The 18,667-nt window shown below is 34.3% G+C and overlaps 1 protein-coding gene across 1 annotated transcript in view; it reads right to left on the reverse strand.

The window, feature by feature from the left end:
- Window positions 1-1,218: 1,218 nt before the first annotated feature.
- LOC102536958 (transmembrane protease serine 11C-like) overlaps window positions 1,219-18,667 on the reverse strand; it is a 58,860-nt gene continuing 41,411 nt past the window's right edge. The window contains exons 6-10 of the mRNA XM_072940873.1: window positions 12,914-12,952; window positions 9,416-9,587; window positions 7,934-8,193; window positions 6,764-6,906; window positions 1,219-1,416 (exon numbers count right to left, since the gene is read on the reverse strand). Coding sequence (XP_072796974.1) covers window positions 1,255-1,416; window positions 6,764-6,906; window positions 7,934-8,193; window positions 9,416-9,587; window positions 12,914-12,952 — 776 coding nt within the window. The 3' untranslated portion in view covers window positions 1,219-1,254. The remainder of the gene's footprint in view (window positions 1,417-6,763; window positions 6,907-7,933; window positions 8,194-9,415; window positions 9,588-12,913; window positions 12,953-18,667) is intronic.

An 18,667-nucleotide genomic window follows, 5' to 3' on the forward strand; every position in this document is an offset into this window, starting at 1 on the left:
CTATTATATGTGGGCCAGCAACCAAAAGAAGAAAGGAAAAAATGTTCATGGTAAGATCTGATTATACCGAAGTATATTTTGTCTTTTGCCTTCTACATTTAGGGAAAGGAAAAAAAAAAAAACACTGGCGTGTAAATGCTTCATTATTTGTTTCTTTTTTCTCACAATAATTTTTAAATTTTGTATTATTTATTTTTTCATTGATGTTCAGTTGATTTACAATGTTGTATTAGTCAGATATGTATAACTGAGTCACTCTGCTATAAGGAAGTAAGGGAGTCATAAACCTAGGAGGATGTAGATAAAAACTTGAATTTAAGATTCCAGATGTGTGAAGCTGTTCTGAGTAAGATGAAAGTACAGGATATGGCTGTGGAAGTGGGTAGGTGAAGCAGAAGGTGAGTGACATTTGAAGTATTTAAGAAGTTCAAAGAACCATGAATCTAGTTCTGCTCATTGATTTTGGCAATAATGACACTATTAATAATATTTAACATTTACTGGGTACTTACTGTGTCAGGCACTTTTCTAAGCATGTTACACATATGAGTACATTTATCCTTACAACAGCCCTAGAGGTCAGGACCATTGTTGTCTTCACCTTACCGGTGATGACAGTGAATGGCCTCATTTTTATATGAAAGAGAAATAGGGACAAATCAACAAGCATCGGGATCTGTCAAAGCACTCCATGGGATTATCACCCTGTTTTGCCTCACTTAAGGTGAGGAAGACATAAAAAGAGAAGGGATAGCATTGGTACAAAGACTAGAAAGAAAACAGGTAAAGTTTCCTGAAAAAATTTTATAGGCAGTATTATTGCAACTTCCTAGGCTACAACCTACAGATATGTGGATCTTGTGGAGTCCATGTGATTCAGCAGGGGATTATTTATACACTCGGAGGGAAGTTTATTGCTAACATCTAGTCTATGATTTCCCAAGGGACCTGGATCTGCAAAGAATTAGAGAAGACTTCCTTGGTAACCCATAATCCGTATTTACTCATAATTCCCATCAGTCTGGAAAAGGGTAAAAGGGGAAATGATGTGTCGTGGCCCATTACTGTCATTAAACCCTTGTCAAAGTCTAATATACAAAAAAATTTTCACAGTTCTAAAATTATATATGTTTAAATTTGCAACATTAAATGTGCATAAAGAGAGGTGATTCTAATAAATATGGTTTGGGAATTACAGCTATATTTACAACAAGGGTATAAAATTTGAATTTTAATCTATAAAGCACTTCTGCACTAGAGACCAGTTTTGGACATGATCCAGTCTCGATAGTATGTCACTCGAGTGTAGACACCAGGCTTGTTTGGAAGAGCACATTCATCTCCCCAGCTTACAATACCAGCAAGGAACCAAGTCCCTTTATAATCTGCACCAACCAGAGGTCCACCAGAGTCACCCTAGAAAGAGAAAAAGTATATGCAATTACTGTAATTTAAAGGTGAACACTGCTTATTTTTCTCTTCTACAGTAAAGACAAGGAGATACAGAAGAAGGAAAAAAATGTATTTCAATATTAAAAATTTTCAATACTAAAAATTTTAATATTTCAATGTTAAGATGTTATTTTAATTATTTTAAAAATATTTCCATTTTGATTTTCAATTTTAAAATTTTAATAATTCAACATTTCAATGTTAAAATTTCAATATTAAAATGATTCTAGTCAAGAATATTTTTGAATTCTATAATCATTTATTTAAATCAAACATAAAAGTTTATATCTTGGATATAACAGTACAAAAATTTTAAAAAAGTATGAAAAACTTAAACTGAATAATTACCCAAAAGAGATATTTAAGATATTGTTGCTAATGCCATAACAGTATGCTGAGGAACTCTCTCTGATAACCTCCCCAAACTCTCCTATTTTCAGGCATATATTGAGGAAAAAAGTTTATATATATCCACCACCAGCACTGGACTACTGCTCTTTCAATCTTGTGGAAACATCCCTCCAGTTTTCAGAACTGTATAATTTGACTAAATTACCCTCTACACTCCATATGGTTTTCACTTACTGATGTTTAGGCCATTTTTCCAGAATGATGGAACACCATGGCATCTGGATTTTCCTGTGCTCTAATCTTTCCCATCATCCTGGATAATTTCAACACACATTTGATGAAACCATAGTCTTTTGGTTTCTTCGATTTTGATTATTTACATATTTATTAAACATTTCCATGTCACTCCTTGTCATCACCTGGAATAGCTCTACCTCTGAAACACTATTATTAGCATTATGACTGCAGTATTTTTACTCTACTTCTTTTCACTCTACATGTGGCTTCAGCTTCATTAAGAATGCCAACTTTTTGACTCCTCTCTTTTCTCTTACTTCCTATTTTCCATCTTTCTTTATGTGACTATATTGCATAATTTATCCACTAGTCTTTCAGCAAGATTCTTAGCTCCTTACCTTCTTCTTCACTATAATCTGGGCCAACTATATACTGAAAGAAAACCATGTTATAAATTTACATCCTCAAACCAACACCTCTCCCCAACAGTTGTGTGTCCTTAGCCATATTCCTTTCTCATTTTTAAGAGCAGCCAATCCAAATTTTTCTCATTTCATAATTTAAAAAATCATTATTTTTAATTGTCTAAAATACACATAACATAAAAATTACCATTTTAAGTATATAATTCAATGACATTAAGTACATTCATATTGTGTGATCATCACCACTATTCACTTCCAGAACTTTTTTCATCTTGCAAAACTAAAATTCTATACCCATTAAACAATTACTTCCCATCATCTCTTTCCTTCAGCTCACCTCCACCACTTCACATCTGTTTCTACTCTCCTTTTCAGACAAATGGCTGTATTTGGTTCTTTCCAAGGTTAATCCTCCCATCTGTTCTTTGGATCAAGGACCTTATTCTATGAATAATTGTTTTGTTTATTTTTTTTCCCTAATATGTCTTCATTTCCTCCACTGTCTTTTCCCTCCAGACATACATTTTTTTTTTTTGGTCTTGCCTACCTGAAAAATGACAACTTTTCTGGATTTTAAGACTTCCTCTATTGCCCTAATTATCTTCTTTTCATAGCTCTGCGACTTGAAGTAGTAATCTATATTGATGTTTCTAATTTCTCATTCCATTCTCAACTTACTTCTTTTTTAATTTGAGTCATAATTAACATAATATTATGTTAGTTTCAGGTGTATAACATAGTAATTTGATATTTTTATACATTATGAAATGATCACCACACGAAGTCCAGTTACCATCTGTCACCAAAGTTATTACAATGTTATTGACTATATTCCCTATGTGTATATTATGTCCTTATTTATTTTATAGCTGGAAGTGTGTACCTCTTAATCCCCTTCATCTATTTCATCTGTCCCCTGCCCTCCCCCACCTCGGTTACCATCATATTGTTGTCTGTACCTATGAGTCCGTTTCTGTTTTGTTTTGTTTTTTAGTTCCACATATGAGTGAAATCATATGGTATTTGTTTTTCTGTCTGACATATTTCAGTTAGTATAATACCATCCAGGTCCATCCATGTTGCTGCATTTGATTTCATTTCATCCTTTTTTATAGCTGAGTAGTATTCCATTGTATACATATCTTTTTAATCCATTCACCTATTGATGGACATTTAGGTTTCTTCCACATCTTGACTGTTATAAATAATGCTGCAATGAACATAGGGGTAACTTATCTTTTCAAATTAGTGGGGTTTTTTTGTTTCCTTCAGATAAATCCCTAGGAGTGGAATTGCTGGATCATATGGTAGTTCTATTTTTAAATGTTTTCCAGTAGTGGAATGTAGTGGTTTCACCAATTTACAGTCCCACCAACAGTGCACAAAGGTTCCTTTTTCTCAACATTCTTGCCAAAATTTGCTTCTTGTCTTTTTGATAATAGCCATTCTGACAGGTGTGAGGTAATATTTCATTGTGGTTTTGATTTGCATTTCTCTGATGATTAGCAATGTTGAGCACCTTTTCATGTGGCAAGGACAGTATACAATGCGGGAAAGACAGTCACTTCAAATAAATGGTATTGGGAAAGCTGGACAGCTACATGCAAAAGAATAAAATAACCATTTTCTTACACCATATATAAAAGTAAACTCAAAATGGGTTAAAGACTTAAAGGTAAGACCTGAAACCATAAAAATCCTAGAAGATAACATAGACAGTAACCTCTTTGACATTGATCTTAGGAATATTTTTTGGATACGTCTCCTCAGGCAAGGGCAACAAAAGCAAAATTAAACGAGATCTCATCAAACTAAAAATCTTTTACTCAGCTTCCTTCTAAATGGTTTTTCCACCAATGTACCATTCCAAACTTTATCAATAAATAATTGTTGAATTTAATAGACTTCTTGATGGCATGTGTCACTATTAACTACCCTCTTTTTTTCTGATCCGTGGACTCCTATGAGACCAATTTCTTATGCTTTTTGTTTTCTCATCTTTTGTATCTTGTAATGTTGGCCCCTTAAAAGTGTGTGTACCTGAGTTCTGTATGTCGTGCCTTCTTATTGTGCACACTTTATCTAAGCTGTTGTATCCATGCTCAAGAATTTAACTACCACCCAGGTGACAATGACTTTCAGGTATATATCTCTAGCCAGAACTTTATCCTGAGCTAAAGGTTTTCATTTACAATGCCATTTTGGACAGATGTACCTGGATATTCCACAGGCACCTAAAATTTAGCACACTTCAAATTGAACTTTTATTCTCTTTAAATCTACTCTTTCTCCTGTACACCTTCTCTCCAGTTGCTCAGGGAAAACTGTGGAGCTAGCGTGTATTCCTCCTTTTCTTCTTCCTCACATTTGATTAGTCCCATAGTCTTGTTAACTCAGCTGTCTTATTCTCTTTATTCTTACTTAGTTGAAGCCCTTATATCCTTTCTCAGGCAAAATATTTTAGTAGATCCCTCTATCTCTAGCTCACTTGCTTCCAGTCCATTTACTATTCTGCATGTATTGAATTTGACAATTAGAAAATCATTAGTAATCCTAGCTAGAGTACTTTCAGTGGACTAGTAAGGCAAAAGTCTGCAAGTAGTGGGTCAGAGAGTAATAAGTTTGAGAATGTGGAACAATGGTGGTAAACTATCCTTAAAGATTTGACCAAGAAGGGAAAAAGAAACACAGAACAGGGTATTTTCAAGGGAGAGAACTAATAATGTTTGCAGACTATGTTGAAGAGTCCATTACAGTGGAAGTTTGGAAAATATGGAAGAAAGTTCAAAATTAATGAAAAGTTCAAATACCTGTGTAGATGAAAACAGTGGATAAGGAATATGCAAAAGATTAGCTTTGAATTGTTGAAGAAACTTGTTCATCCTGAGCTAATATGGTTAAGGATAAGCAAAATACAAATCTCTCAGGATGAAAAGAAATTAAAGGAGCAGTTGCTTTCATTTTTTTTCTAGTTAGTAGGAGGAAATGTCATTTGTTAGGGTATATAAGGGCATGGTGGGTTATATTCAATGAATATACTAAAAGTTTGATATGGCACCATAAAAAGATGCATTAAAGAATTCTATAGTGTGTTAAGGACCCAGCTGTAACTATGTGAGATAAAGCTTTATATTTATAAGGTTGCAAGATTGCTTCTAGTTGTGCTCAGGAAATTGCATATAAAAGCAAATAAAGTAGATAGTTGCCCTGTGTTTGGAGATTAGAATGGGTGTAGGGAAAGCAGAAGATGGTGAAATCACTGAGGGTGCTGTCAGTAATGGCTGAAATAATAAAGCATGGGTTCTAGGCTGCACAAGGCTACAAGAGAGTCATAGGATTGTGGATGACAGAGAAAATTGAGAGGGACAAAAATTGAAATTTGTCATGACTTTGAACAATAGGTTTAGTGGGACAGTTGGGAAGATGGGAATCTGTAATGAGAGATGATGATTATGTATTGTAAGTACTTGTTTGCACATCTTCTAGCTCCCAGAGTGCAAGAATAACGAATAAATTAAATTGAATGAATAACATAAGCCTCCTCCTGGATTTATCACTAATTCTGTGTGCCTAGATAAGCACAGTAGTATTTTTGTTAGTTCTAAGACTATTGCTTATGAATGGGATCAGAGGTATTTGAAGCATATTAGCATATGGAGAGGCAACTCAGTGTAGCATTGAGAATACAGGCTGTGGAGTCTAGTTTCCTGAATTTAAATCTCAGTTCTGCCACTTAACGTCTGTGTTAGTTTAGACAAACCACTTGATCTCTTTGTCTCGATCTCTTCACATGAGAAATAGGGTTTATAATAGTATAAACATACATCACAAGGTTATCATAACTTGAATAAATTATTATTCATAAGGAGCTTAAAACTGCCTGGCACATGAAGATATAAGTGTTTTCAAATAAGTAAAATACTTGGGATATTGGAATCAGTCTAAATTAAGAAAGCTCCACGATCATTAGGTTTGGTGTTAGACTCAGTTGAGAGTTTTCCTGTGAAAGAGGGTGAATCAAATTAAATTCACCAATATTTTATTTCATCTCTTTATTGCTTATTCCAAATTGAGTCTTATTCTCACCCTCACTCACAGCTTCTTGTAACAGTAAGGGTGGTTTAGCCCTTTCATACTACAATGAGACCTATCAGATAGCAATATAATTGTAGCCAGCTACTCTGGCTATAAAACATAATTAAGCCTTTAAAAATTGTCAGTGAAACAACTGAACAGGTTAATTGGAAATTAAAAACCACATAAAAAGCTCTGTCTGAAAATGGAATAGGCAGATTTACCTGGCAGGCATCCACACTCCCCTCCAGGAACCCAGCACACAACATTCCAGGTGTGATTGCACCACCATATACTGCTTTACTGTTGCAGGTCTTATTATCTATAATCTTCACTAGTCCTTTCTGGAGTATATTAGGACTTGCTCCTAAAAGAAGAAAATTATGTAATTTTTCTAATATCAATAGTAATCTCTCTAACTAGGTTATTAGTATCCGATACTATGTACAATTTCCAAACCAATATAAAAAATACGTTTTAATTAAGCTTGCTTTTGTCTCCTTTCTGAGTAATAAAGGTGTTATGAACACATCCAGCTATTGTTAAAAATGACCTTATTTAGAAACAGTATGTTCATCCAGATAAGATGGGATTTTTTTTCTTTTGAATTGTTTTGGAAGTTTATATTTATTACATGTATGCCTTAGGAAAAAAAGAAAAATTCATATTCCAGAAATATACATTTTATGATCATTTTTAGATTTTCTGCTGTTTGTTACTGTTCTGAATTGTGGAATTAATTTTAGGTTTTTTTTTCTGCTTTCAAATGTACTGATGAACCTAAATAGCCACTAAATCTTACATTATTAGGGTCATGGGGATGTATATGTTTAAATGGTCTTTGCTCAAGCATTGCTCTGTCACAGAGGGCTACTTATTTCACCCCATCCAAAATGTCCAATTCCCTGCAGTCCTTATTATTCTTATGGTATTGATCTGAATAAAATATGTGGTGTAATCTTCTTAGTTATTATATTTCATGAATATTGTCTGTCTTTCTTTGCTAAGAATGTCAGCTTTACAAGGGGAGGAAAATTTGCCTATTTTATTCATTAATATATTTAAATGACCTAGGACAGTACATGGAACAAAGGTGGTAATCAAAATAAATGTTTATTGAATGAGTAAATGAATGAATGAAATGGAGGAAAAGGAATTACTTATTCAAATAATGCATTTATGTAAAAATTGCCATTGTTAAGGGAAATTAAGGTAAATAGCTCAATCAAATTATAGTTTCTGTATGAATGCTGTTGAAGATGCTTTTCAATCCACTGCACATTATTTCTTTTAAAATGACCCAGAAAGAGTATTTCTCAAACTTAGCTGTGATTCTTTTTTTTTTTTAACTCCTAAAACTCAAACTATATAATAGAGGAAGTTTAGGAACTCACCATCAGATTGTAATGTTCCCCATCCAGTGACGACCACATCTGAATTGGGTGGGAATGAATAAGTAGTTTCTGGAAGACATGCTCTTCGGATGTTGCTTGTATATAATACTGGTGAAGACAGATGCACAAGAGCAATGTCATTATCATGTGTTGGGTAGTGGTAGTCTTCATGAATTATAATATCCTTGACACTTTGCTGGGTTTGTGGATGACTTAGAAGAAGCCCAAAACTAACATTCCATTCTTTGGGATCCCTGGCCCTAAAGAAAATAGGTTTATTTATTAAAAGGCTTGTATGTTGGAGTTGTAGGAATTAGTATCTTATACTTTTTTTAAAGAAATAGATATGTTTTGAATTCCCATAGTGAATATAAGCATACAACAGTATGGCTATATGTAAGAAAAAATAAAAATGAGGAATACATGAATAGACTCTGAAAACTCTATTTTAAAAGATAACCCATGGAGACCACATTTTATTCCTTTTTGTAAAGAAAAGAAAAGGGTTTAGAAAGATAAATATAACAACACAAAATAATTAGGTTAAATAAAAAGTGGGCAAGGGCTTGGGACAGAGTAAAATTATGGAAATTAAGGGAACAGTCTAAATCCTCTTTTATAATCATTAAAAACTATAAATAGAAAGACATTTCTGACTTTTACTATTACTTGTTAATCAAGGGATGTACATTAGGCACTGAAAAATAAGTGCTGCAGGAGCATTTTCAAATTCTCAAGGGTGAGAGGGATTTTTGTCTTCATGTAAAACCACTAAGTGGTACATAAAACCAAGAGAAATGAGTGAAATGAACAATCAAACAAAAGGGTAAAAACCATTTGGGTACAAAAAAAGCAAACTTTGGTGTAATAATATATCCTTTAAAGAAAAAATCGTTTCAAATGGAGCTATAACATATATGGGAGAAGGCAAGATGAATTGAAATACTTAATGATTAAAGAAATAAGGCCAAATGTAATAATGATGAGAAAGAAACAGAAGACCCATGTTCAGGTTGGGATTTACAGTTTCCTTATAAAGTTGAATTAAGTAGATTTAGCTTAGTGATTCTCAGCTGAGGGCTATTTTGTCCTCCAGGAGACATTTGCTAATGACTGGAGATATTTTTGATTGTCAGTCTTGAGGGGATGCTAGTGACATCTGCTGGATAAAGGCCAGGGATGCTCCTAAATATACTATAATACACAGGATAGAATTACTTGATCCAACAAATAATTGGATAATAATAATCCCCACAACAAAGAATTATTTGATCCAAAATGTCAGTGGTGACACTGTTGACAACCTAGCTCTAGCCTGAATATATCTTTTTTTTTTTTTAATAATACTTCATTGAGTAATTTCGAGCTATACCTCACAATATTGAGCAGTTGGAAGTGTAGCTGTGTGGCCATATTCTTGAAAGATATGTATCAGATTTTTAGGTAATTGAATTTGAGGTCTTTATGTGGTCCAGAGCTTACTTTATGAAACAGTGAGCAGCAGTGACAAGCCAGCTGTTACTAATCAGAGTGGCTCCACATCGGTGGACATTGTTCTGTTGAAGGCTAGCTTGCCAGGGCCATTCCCCTTCCTCAGCATCCATGCCCCCTGCTATCTTGTTCCCAGAAGAAGTTATTGTGCGACGTCCACAACCTGCTCAAAATGGAATTCATTAGCATATAATGAGATTGATATTGCTTATGCATGCATTGTTATAGTAAACAACCTTCTTATAATACATGTCACTATTAACTGAGGAAAAACTCATAGTCTTGGAGAAGTTAGGACTAACTGACTGATGACATGAGATTTCCTGAGAATTCATTCAAAACTGATTGACATCTTTCTCCCCCATCCTCATCACTCACATAAAACCTTTGTGTGTGTGTATGGCCTCACTATGACCTACTGAAAGAGGTAGGTGGAACTAAGTGTTTGAATATTAAAGATAATAATTGTGTAACAAATTATTAAATTGCATGGGGAAATACGTGCTTTTTAATTTCATGAACACTTGTTTAAAGCAATGATCGTTATGAAACACTCATAAGAAAGTGTGAGTGAATGTACATGTGAATGAGATATTGATGAGAGACAGAGTAGACAGAAACGTGTTTGTTTTCAAGTTACAATACACAATACCTGGATAAAAGGAATAACACACATGAAGATAGCCAACCCTCCCCCAAAGCTGGATGCTTCTCTGAATCAGGACTGTGCTTTAGTGTCAATTTAGATCCAGAGAAACTGCTAGATTCTTTAAGTCTTTGAAGCAAATCTGCAGTAACAGTATAACTTCACTATTACTCTATCTGACCCTCTCTCTGATTCTCTTGACTATCTCATCTTACTCCAATTAAAGAACTTATTTAGCAGTTTATGATACCTTTTGCTAAAGATTACAAGCCTCATTAATAAATACTTTTAGAGGGCAAGAATCACACCTTTTTTTTTTTTAATGTATCTCTAGAACCTACTGGAGAGAACCCACCACATAAAAGGAGCTCATACAATTTCTCAACTGTAGAAATGAAGTCTATAGTGTAATCCATGAGATATCTTAAAGTCAAAATGATATTTGACTGCAAAACTCTCTTCTGTAAGAAGTTTGTTCTTAAGAATTTAGAGAGTGAGTAAAACTTGCAAAAATCAATGCAGTGGCTGTAGATTAAAGTAATGGTTCTCAATCAGTGACAACTTTGGATACCATCTCCTATTCCCAGGAGAAATTTGGCAGTATCTGGAGACATTTTTGGTTGTTATAACTGGGAGGGGCAGTGTTGGGCTACTGGTATCTAATGGGTGAAGGCCAGGAATATTGCTAAAAATCCTGCAATGCATGGGACTGTCCCTGAAACAACGAATTATGTGGCCCAAAATGTCAGTAGTTAAGGCTGAGAAACTCTGAGTTAGAGAAAGGTATTTGTACCAAGAATGAGAACATTTAACTTAATTGTAAAGATTAGTCAATCGTTTCAGAGATGTTAATTATATGCAACAAGATGTATCTTGAGATACTCTTTCCTGAGGGTGGAAAAGATTAGAAGCACAGGGGAGGTATGTGTAGACTTTTAAAAAGGCCCCCTGAGGTCCTTAGGTTTGTATATTGCTTCCGATTCTGGATTGTTCTCTTTGATGAAACCTAAACTTCAGGTTGCTAAGGCATCCTCTTCATAAACATCATTTAGTTGAAGCAAAGCCTTTGTGGTGCTATTTTTGAATGAAAGAGCCCTGACATTGACTCACTGACTGTGACTCCCTTTTCCTTCCCTCTTTCATTCCACTCCCTTATCATGGAAGCTACAGAGGATAAAGCAAACAATGCAGAACCTAAAGGTATAAGGGTTCCTCCCAATCCTCCCTTCAGTTTGGACAACTCCTAAAGGAAGTTGGCTTTTGCTCAACTTCCTTCAGAGGAAGATGAAAACAAAGATGTTTCTCTTTGGTCTAGGAGAACCTCCCCTGGGTGACTCTATTTCCCTGTTTCTGCTCTTACACAGGATTTTAATCTAATTTGTATCTATTCACCAATTTTCATTCTGAGTTTTCATTTACTCATGACTGTTGTGTCTGTTAAGCTCTCAGTACCTCTGCAGTACTACCTTGTTATTACCTCTGCTGAAATCTTACCTGGCACCTTATAGCTTTTGTTACTCCAAAAGAGGTCATCAGGTAAATTTCAAGGACTTAAGGTACGTAATGAAGACATGCTGGGTGATACTTTCAGAATCATCAGACAATTTACCAAGCTCTTCACCCTCCCTACCCTTCTAACATCTATTCCATCACCTATTACTGCACTTAAATACACTTTATGTCACATGCCAAACTCTATTCTCTCTTCAACCCTGTTTGTTTTTTCTTGGTTACCTATCCCTTCTCCCTTTTTATTTAAGGTACAATTAAAATCTCAGCTAAACCAAGTCAAATTCAAGATACTGGTCTGGATGGTTGTTTAGTGTTTAAGCTGGGGGATGGACAAATTGGCCGATCTCTTTCTTACCACTGCTTTTATTCCTGTGTTGACTACCTCTCTTCTACCAACCTGACAAATCCTTAGCTGTGGATTTTGAGTGTATCAGTACTAAAGTTTTTGATTGATTAAAGTCAGAATAACTGACTTTAAAATCTCTTAGTAAGTTGCTTGAGGTTTGTTCAGTCAAAATATATCACAGAGAAAGACAATCTAAAACAGATTTGTGTTTAAGTTTTGCCCAGTTTGCTCAGAAATAATTATGATGAGACTGAAGGATGGTAAAAGCCATCAGGGTCAGTGTCACCCGGCTCAGGAGGGCGAGTCCTCTAATCCAGTTGCTCCAATCAACCTCAGTCCCCAGATACGAGTGCTTCTCCTGACAGTGTGCTCTAGGTTCTAGCAACCTTGGGGATCACATTTCCCAGAGCAGCTAGTGTGAAAAGAGAAGCAGAATGCCTTGGCCAGCAGGGAGCTGCTTGCATGTAAGACAACTGATTTCTCAGCACATAAAACTTGGCTTCTAGGATCAGAATTCCACAGTGAGTTCCTAGACCTAAAGTTTTCATAAGCAGAGTAGAAAATGCAAACAGCTGACAACCTTTGAGGGCTTCTTATGAGCCGTATACTCTTTAAAGTATTTCACTTGTACCTTCTTTTATCATCACAACCTGGAACTGAAGGTTTGAGAAGTTAAATAAGCTGTGTAAATTCACCCAGTTAGTAAGCGGCAGATCTGGGGCTCAAAACTGATGTGTAGCTAGTATTAGATTTTAAGTTCTTAATTATCACTGCTTGTCCTTGGAGCCCCTCTGCTATTATGGCCTGTGATAATACGTTCCTCATTTTAAATTCATGAGATCAGCCAATTTAAGACCATTTACAGTCATCTTAATACAAGTTTCTATTACAGCTTTACAGATACACACATTGACTCTCAAGTGAAGGTTTTTTTTTGCCATCCAAGGAAATAAGTTTTACCAGAAAATAACTGTTATGAACTTACAGGTATGGAGAAGATTTTCTGCTGTCGGCATTGCAATGTCTAAGAGTTAAGGGAGAAGAAAATGGAAATATTTACATTTATGAACACATTTTGTTTTAATATTAATTATTTTGTTTTGGGAAACACATTGTTCTGTAGGCATAATTATTTTATCAATCTTGACTGTAATTTCTATGTTCAGAGATTAGTATAGAGGGTAATATAATCTTAGTATTCATTATTCTGTTTCTAAAAAGACTCTCAAGTTCCCCATTACAGGTTATTTGAAAAAGAGGTCTTGGGTCCTAGAAAGTACTGAAATATTCGAAAAATGGGGATCTTTCACAGTATCTTAAATCCAAATCACCAGATACCAAATGTGTTTGACATCTTTTATGTGTCACTATAAATACTCTTAGTCCCTCTTATTCCAGCCACAGTGTGGTGACCAATGGCCCTCAGATTTGGATCTGCTGTACTCAGGAGAAACTTGACAAATGCCCTTCTCATGTCATCACCTAAGACTTCTCACCTTTTGCCAGAAGGAACCCACTGGACTTCTGAGATGGACAATAGGAAATGTGGGAGTTAACTCTATTGGAGCCAATGCAGGATAGGAGGCGATAGACTGACCCTTCCCTGTTTAGTCACAGGGGAATATGGTTCCAAACTATAATTCATAAGGTCCTGTGGGAAGGAGCTAGAGTTGCAGCTAGTGACGGCCAACTTCCTCTCCCTGTTTCACTCTTTCTGTCCTTAACTCTTTCTCAAATCAGCTACTGCATGCAAGCCTCTGGCTCTGGCTCTGCTTTTTGAGGAAACAGGCTAAGACACTCAAACAGTCATATACCAGAACAAATAATTAGTAATTAGGAAAGAGTATGTACACTATTATACTTAGTGCATTTTTTTGGTGTTGTGTGCATTTTGCTGTATTTTGATCATTTAAAAATCAGTACATTTTGTGTAGTAAGTTTCAATTATTCAGAACATTCAATTAAACATGACATTCCATTTCCCATTCATTTTAGATAAAAAAAATTTTAGTAACAAGGCAGACTTTAACACTGTCTACCCATTCCTAGACATCTAGAGAATATTATAGAGATTTACTCCAGATAATTTTGCTATGGGCTCCACATCCCTGCAGAATTGTAAGCCTGTTTAATGCATGTGCAAAGTGTGTGAGGAGAGAGTGAATAAGTGATTACAATTATGTTCCAAGTTTCAGATGCAGAGAACTGTAAATCCACTAACCATTTCTACTTAAGTTTCTCTTCAAAAAGAAATCACCACTTGCTCTACAAATTAAATACTATAAATGCCAATGTAGGTTTGTTTTTATCATGCTCTTGGATTTCTGTAAGTCCAGGAGGGAGTATCCAGTTATATATGTCATTTTCAATTAAACATTCTTATATTAAGTTGCACAACAAATCAGGGAGACAAAAGAATTCTTTACTGGGAAGTCAACCTGTCTGAACAAAAAGCAGGAGCAATTCAGCAGTCAGATGGACTATGAGTAAATATGAGGCACACCTACTTAAACAGATAGTGTATGTCCATCTAATCCTTTTATGGCTGGTTTGCAGAGGGTAATTTTTATTTGACTTAATACCAGTGGAGTTTGATTTTGAGCTTCGTGTGGTTGGTAAATTATATAAAACCATATTAAGATTTTGGGAAATAATTCAACTCCTGTAACTCAATTGGAAAAATGTTAATTCCTATATCTTAAGAACTAATTATTTAGAAACCCTACTTTGTTCACAAAACTTTCTTCTTTGAGATTCTCTTTATTGATGCATGACTTGCTAGAAAGAAATGTTTCTGACTGTAAAGTAAGTTAAAACTTTTAATAGTTTTATTATTTCAGAGCTTAATATAATAACTATCCATAGATAGGTGGAAGACAGGTACAATGAATGGAGAAATGACAAGCTGATACTTTTTTTCTACTGAGTCACTGCTCTGGCTGTTTGTTTCTTTCCTTTTAAATCTCTTGGCTCACACTCAAAGGCTGGAACTCCTATGGATTTACCTCTGAATCAGGGAGTCAACAATGTAACCTGAGATACTCTGTTTACAATGTACCCCATAAAGGAAGTGACACACACACACACACACACACACAAAGTCACTGCCCCTGCCAAGAAGGAGATTACCATCAAAGAATAATATGATAAAGCAGTTTTAAAAAACAGCTCAGCAAATGTTAGCATTGGTTTTTCTCCTTTGGGCTGGGAATCAAAGAAGAAAAGACATGGACCCTGCCCTTGATGAACCTGAAGTGTGGTGGAAGAGATGTACAATTAAGTAGATAACTCAATATTAAGTGATAAGTGCTATGGCAGATGTATGCATAAAAAATTGGATGCACCAAGGAAAGCCACCTAGAAAAGAGTAGGGAGGAATAGGAATAGTTGATGACAAACATCTTTTGGGAAAGAGTCAACAAATTAATTTTACTGGAGCAAAATAAGCTTAATTCACTCACTACTGAATATCAGATTAGAAAAGATGCATAGATGCTCTCCATATGGACTTTTGGATCTGTAGTATTGCAAATCCATGACCATTGTTTCCTATTTGGTGTCTTTCTGAGGTTAGGAATTAAGAATTTAAGTTTGGGAGTGCTGGTAAGAATGAGGGCTCCCTAAAAGTCTACTGTCCAGTGAACATTTCATTTCCTAAAAAAAGAAGCCTGAAACATAGTAATAATGAAAACTAAGCTGTATGATTGTAAAGTATAAGGAAGAATTTTACAGTAGCAGTAGGTACATTTATAACTTAAATTTTACATAGACCATGGATTATAACTCCACTTACGTGAATTTATTACTTTACCTAAATCCAACTGATAAATTAGTTAATTAATCCTATTTTTCAGATAGTTTTCCTAGGATTCTAGCACTACACACTTAGAAGAGATCAGCTGAATTCTCTTGTGAAATGCGTTTTATGGGATATTTAAAAATGTTTATGTGGTAGATTTCTGTAAACCTTAAAACTAAACATACATGAATTTACTGAGCAACACAACCACTATAAAATTGTTTTACGTCACAGAAATGATCATCTTTCACCATGGAAGCTCATTTATACTATTTTCATCAAAAAAAGGTACCATGGAGCATTAATATGACTGATCTACATTAAAAGGAAAAGAAACAGAGAATGGACCTGAACAAAATCTGAATCCTTCACTCATTGAGGTTTTGATTAGTCACTTGGTTGCATATTTAACCTTAATAAATCCTTTTCTTTATATTTCTGATAGGCTGAAAATTGTCTCTGTGATTAAGTATTACATATCATTTGTCATTCCTCAGAGTGATGTAGATTAGTTTTTCACAGTACAGATCTTCAATATGTTTTCCATTTTCACTCTGAAGATAAATTTTAAAAATATTTTATTAAGATTTAAATAGTTAAATATTTACAAATTAATTAAACAATTAATTAATAAGCAGGCATATATGCAAGGTGTAGTTTTAAAGGTAGAACTATGTTTCTTTTAGGATGTATGTAAAATCAGAAATTTCTATTTTTATTTGGATATTATATATGCTTCTCCAATGACTTAGCCATTGTTGATTTTAATCTTTGGAAGCAGTATAAAATATTATTATAATGAATAGAGGACATGTACAGAGGAGTATCTTTAGACAGTTATGTTGATGTAGTGAGCAGTGGATAATGTAAGTGATAACGTGTCGTAATGCCTTTGAAATGCCATCCTTGTGTTTCTAAGGGGCCCTTTTGAGGACACATGTTGAATAGGAAGTTACTATTTAGGATTAGCACTTTCAGTTTGGAAAGCTTCTAGTTTGACTCTCTCAGGTACCTAGACACCTTGTGAAGTCTGCCTTTTTATGGTACAGCTCTGAGGTTGCAACCAGAAGAGAATTTCTTTGTGGATTTCTTTTAGTTCATGCCCATTGCTGTCTTTACGACTCATCTTAAGAGGCAGCTTCTCCAAGAAGCTTTCGTTCATATCTCTCTCTTCTCAAGTAATTCCTTAGCGTCAGAGTCCCTTGCCAATTTGCATACAGTAGTTTTTGATGCAAAATAACCAACACCTGGTAATATTCATGTGTTCATTCTGAACAAATTATTTTTTTCTCTGGAACTTATTTCAAGTTGCTTGTTTTAAATGTATCTTTTTTTTACAGTAAAAAATTCTTCTGGGAACTATATATTTTTGAAAAAAATATAGAAAAATAAAAATATTCAGGAAGTGGTAAATAGATCCAGTTACAACCATGACAATTTATAGACTTATTTTATGCATTACTTATGAGTAAATCCATGACAATTACATGGTTTTGAGATTGAACATGTAAGTTGTCATTAAAGACAAACCACAACTATTTTTTTCTTACTCAGTACAACCTAGGACTCCTGTGTGTTTCTCTGGAAATTCTACTTAGGAGACAAAGGATGTAAAGGATACAAAGAATAGAAAAACTGTTTTGGGAGAAATTCCTGAAATCTTTAATTTTCTTTGTAGCCTGAGTTGACAGACTTGGGAAAGATATTTTTTTTTCTTCTTAAAAAAAGAGCTATTAATATGTTTAATGCCTTATCTAATCCCTTATTGATTTTTCTCACATTATGAGCTTTAATAAAAGCTTTTTAAAGCATATTTTATCATTGAAACAAAAATAATTTTAAGGGGAAGAATACATTAAAATTGGCATTTAGTATATTGTACTTTAAGCAATTTTATGCAGGAAAGAAAGAGTTATATGCAACTCATCAGTAATAGAAAAGAAAAATTTGAGTATGCTGTGAGGGAGTGCTCTAACTTCACTGATTTATGTGAGGCTGTCCAGACTTTTTCTCTTCGAATTCCCCATAGTGCCTAGCAAAGTGCTTGTACAAATACTTCATAATTGTTTATTAAAATTGGTATTTCATAATATTTGATTTTAACTCCTCTCAATGATTCTTTAAATTAGATATGGATTTAAATCCTTTCTTCATTAATGTTAAAACTGAGGACACAGTTTAAAAGATTCAGATTTGAAATAACTGACTACAAGTTTGGAAAAAGAAAGCAGATTTTTTTTTTTCACTAGGAACTTTAATCTGCAGCTTAAGCAGATTTTTAGTGCAGCTCTCAGTTCTAAACTGATTCATAAAATAATGGAGAGAATGCACAGTACACTTAGATTCAAAAGACATGGGTTCAAGTCTTGGGTATGCCCATTATTTATTTTACGGGTTAGGACAAATCACTTTACTTCACTGAATCTTCTTTACCTGTGAGGCAACCAGACCAGAGATTTTGAAGGTCTTTTCCAACTCTAAAGCCTTCCAAATATCCACTGTCCAATGAATAATGAATTTTCATTCATTTGATCTAGACCAGACACTAGTAAACCATTTACTATTGCTAATTTTGCTACTGATTTGGGGTAAGTAACTTAACATGCATGGCAGTTACAGTGAACACAAATTCTAAGTGGAAACCTGTGAGGTTTTGCTTTATTAGTTGTGATGATCCATGGCAAACTTTCTAAAAATCATCAAACAACCCTTTTTAGATACTCACTCCAGTATCAATTGATATGTGCACAGAAAAAGAAAATGAATTTAATATTAGAATATACAATAATAACTAATAAGCTAAAATTTTATTAAAATTTTCTGGCCATAGCATTGTTGTTCATATTTCTTCAATAAATAAATAAAGCCAATAATAGGTGATTTAAAAATTTTCCTGGTAATGATTTAGTATTATAACTAAGAATTATATAAAACAACTTC

The sequence above is a fragment of the Vicugna pacos genome, chromosome 2, assembly GCF_048564905.1.
Source record: "Vicugna pacos chromosome 2, VicPac4, whole genome shotgun sequence".
In the NCBI taxonomy this organism is placed as follows: Eukaryota; Metazoa; Chordata; class Mammalia; order Artiodactyla; family Camelidae; genus Vicugna; species Vicugna pacos.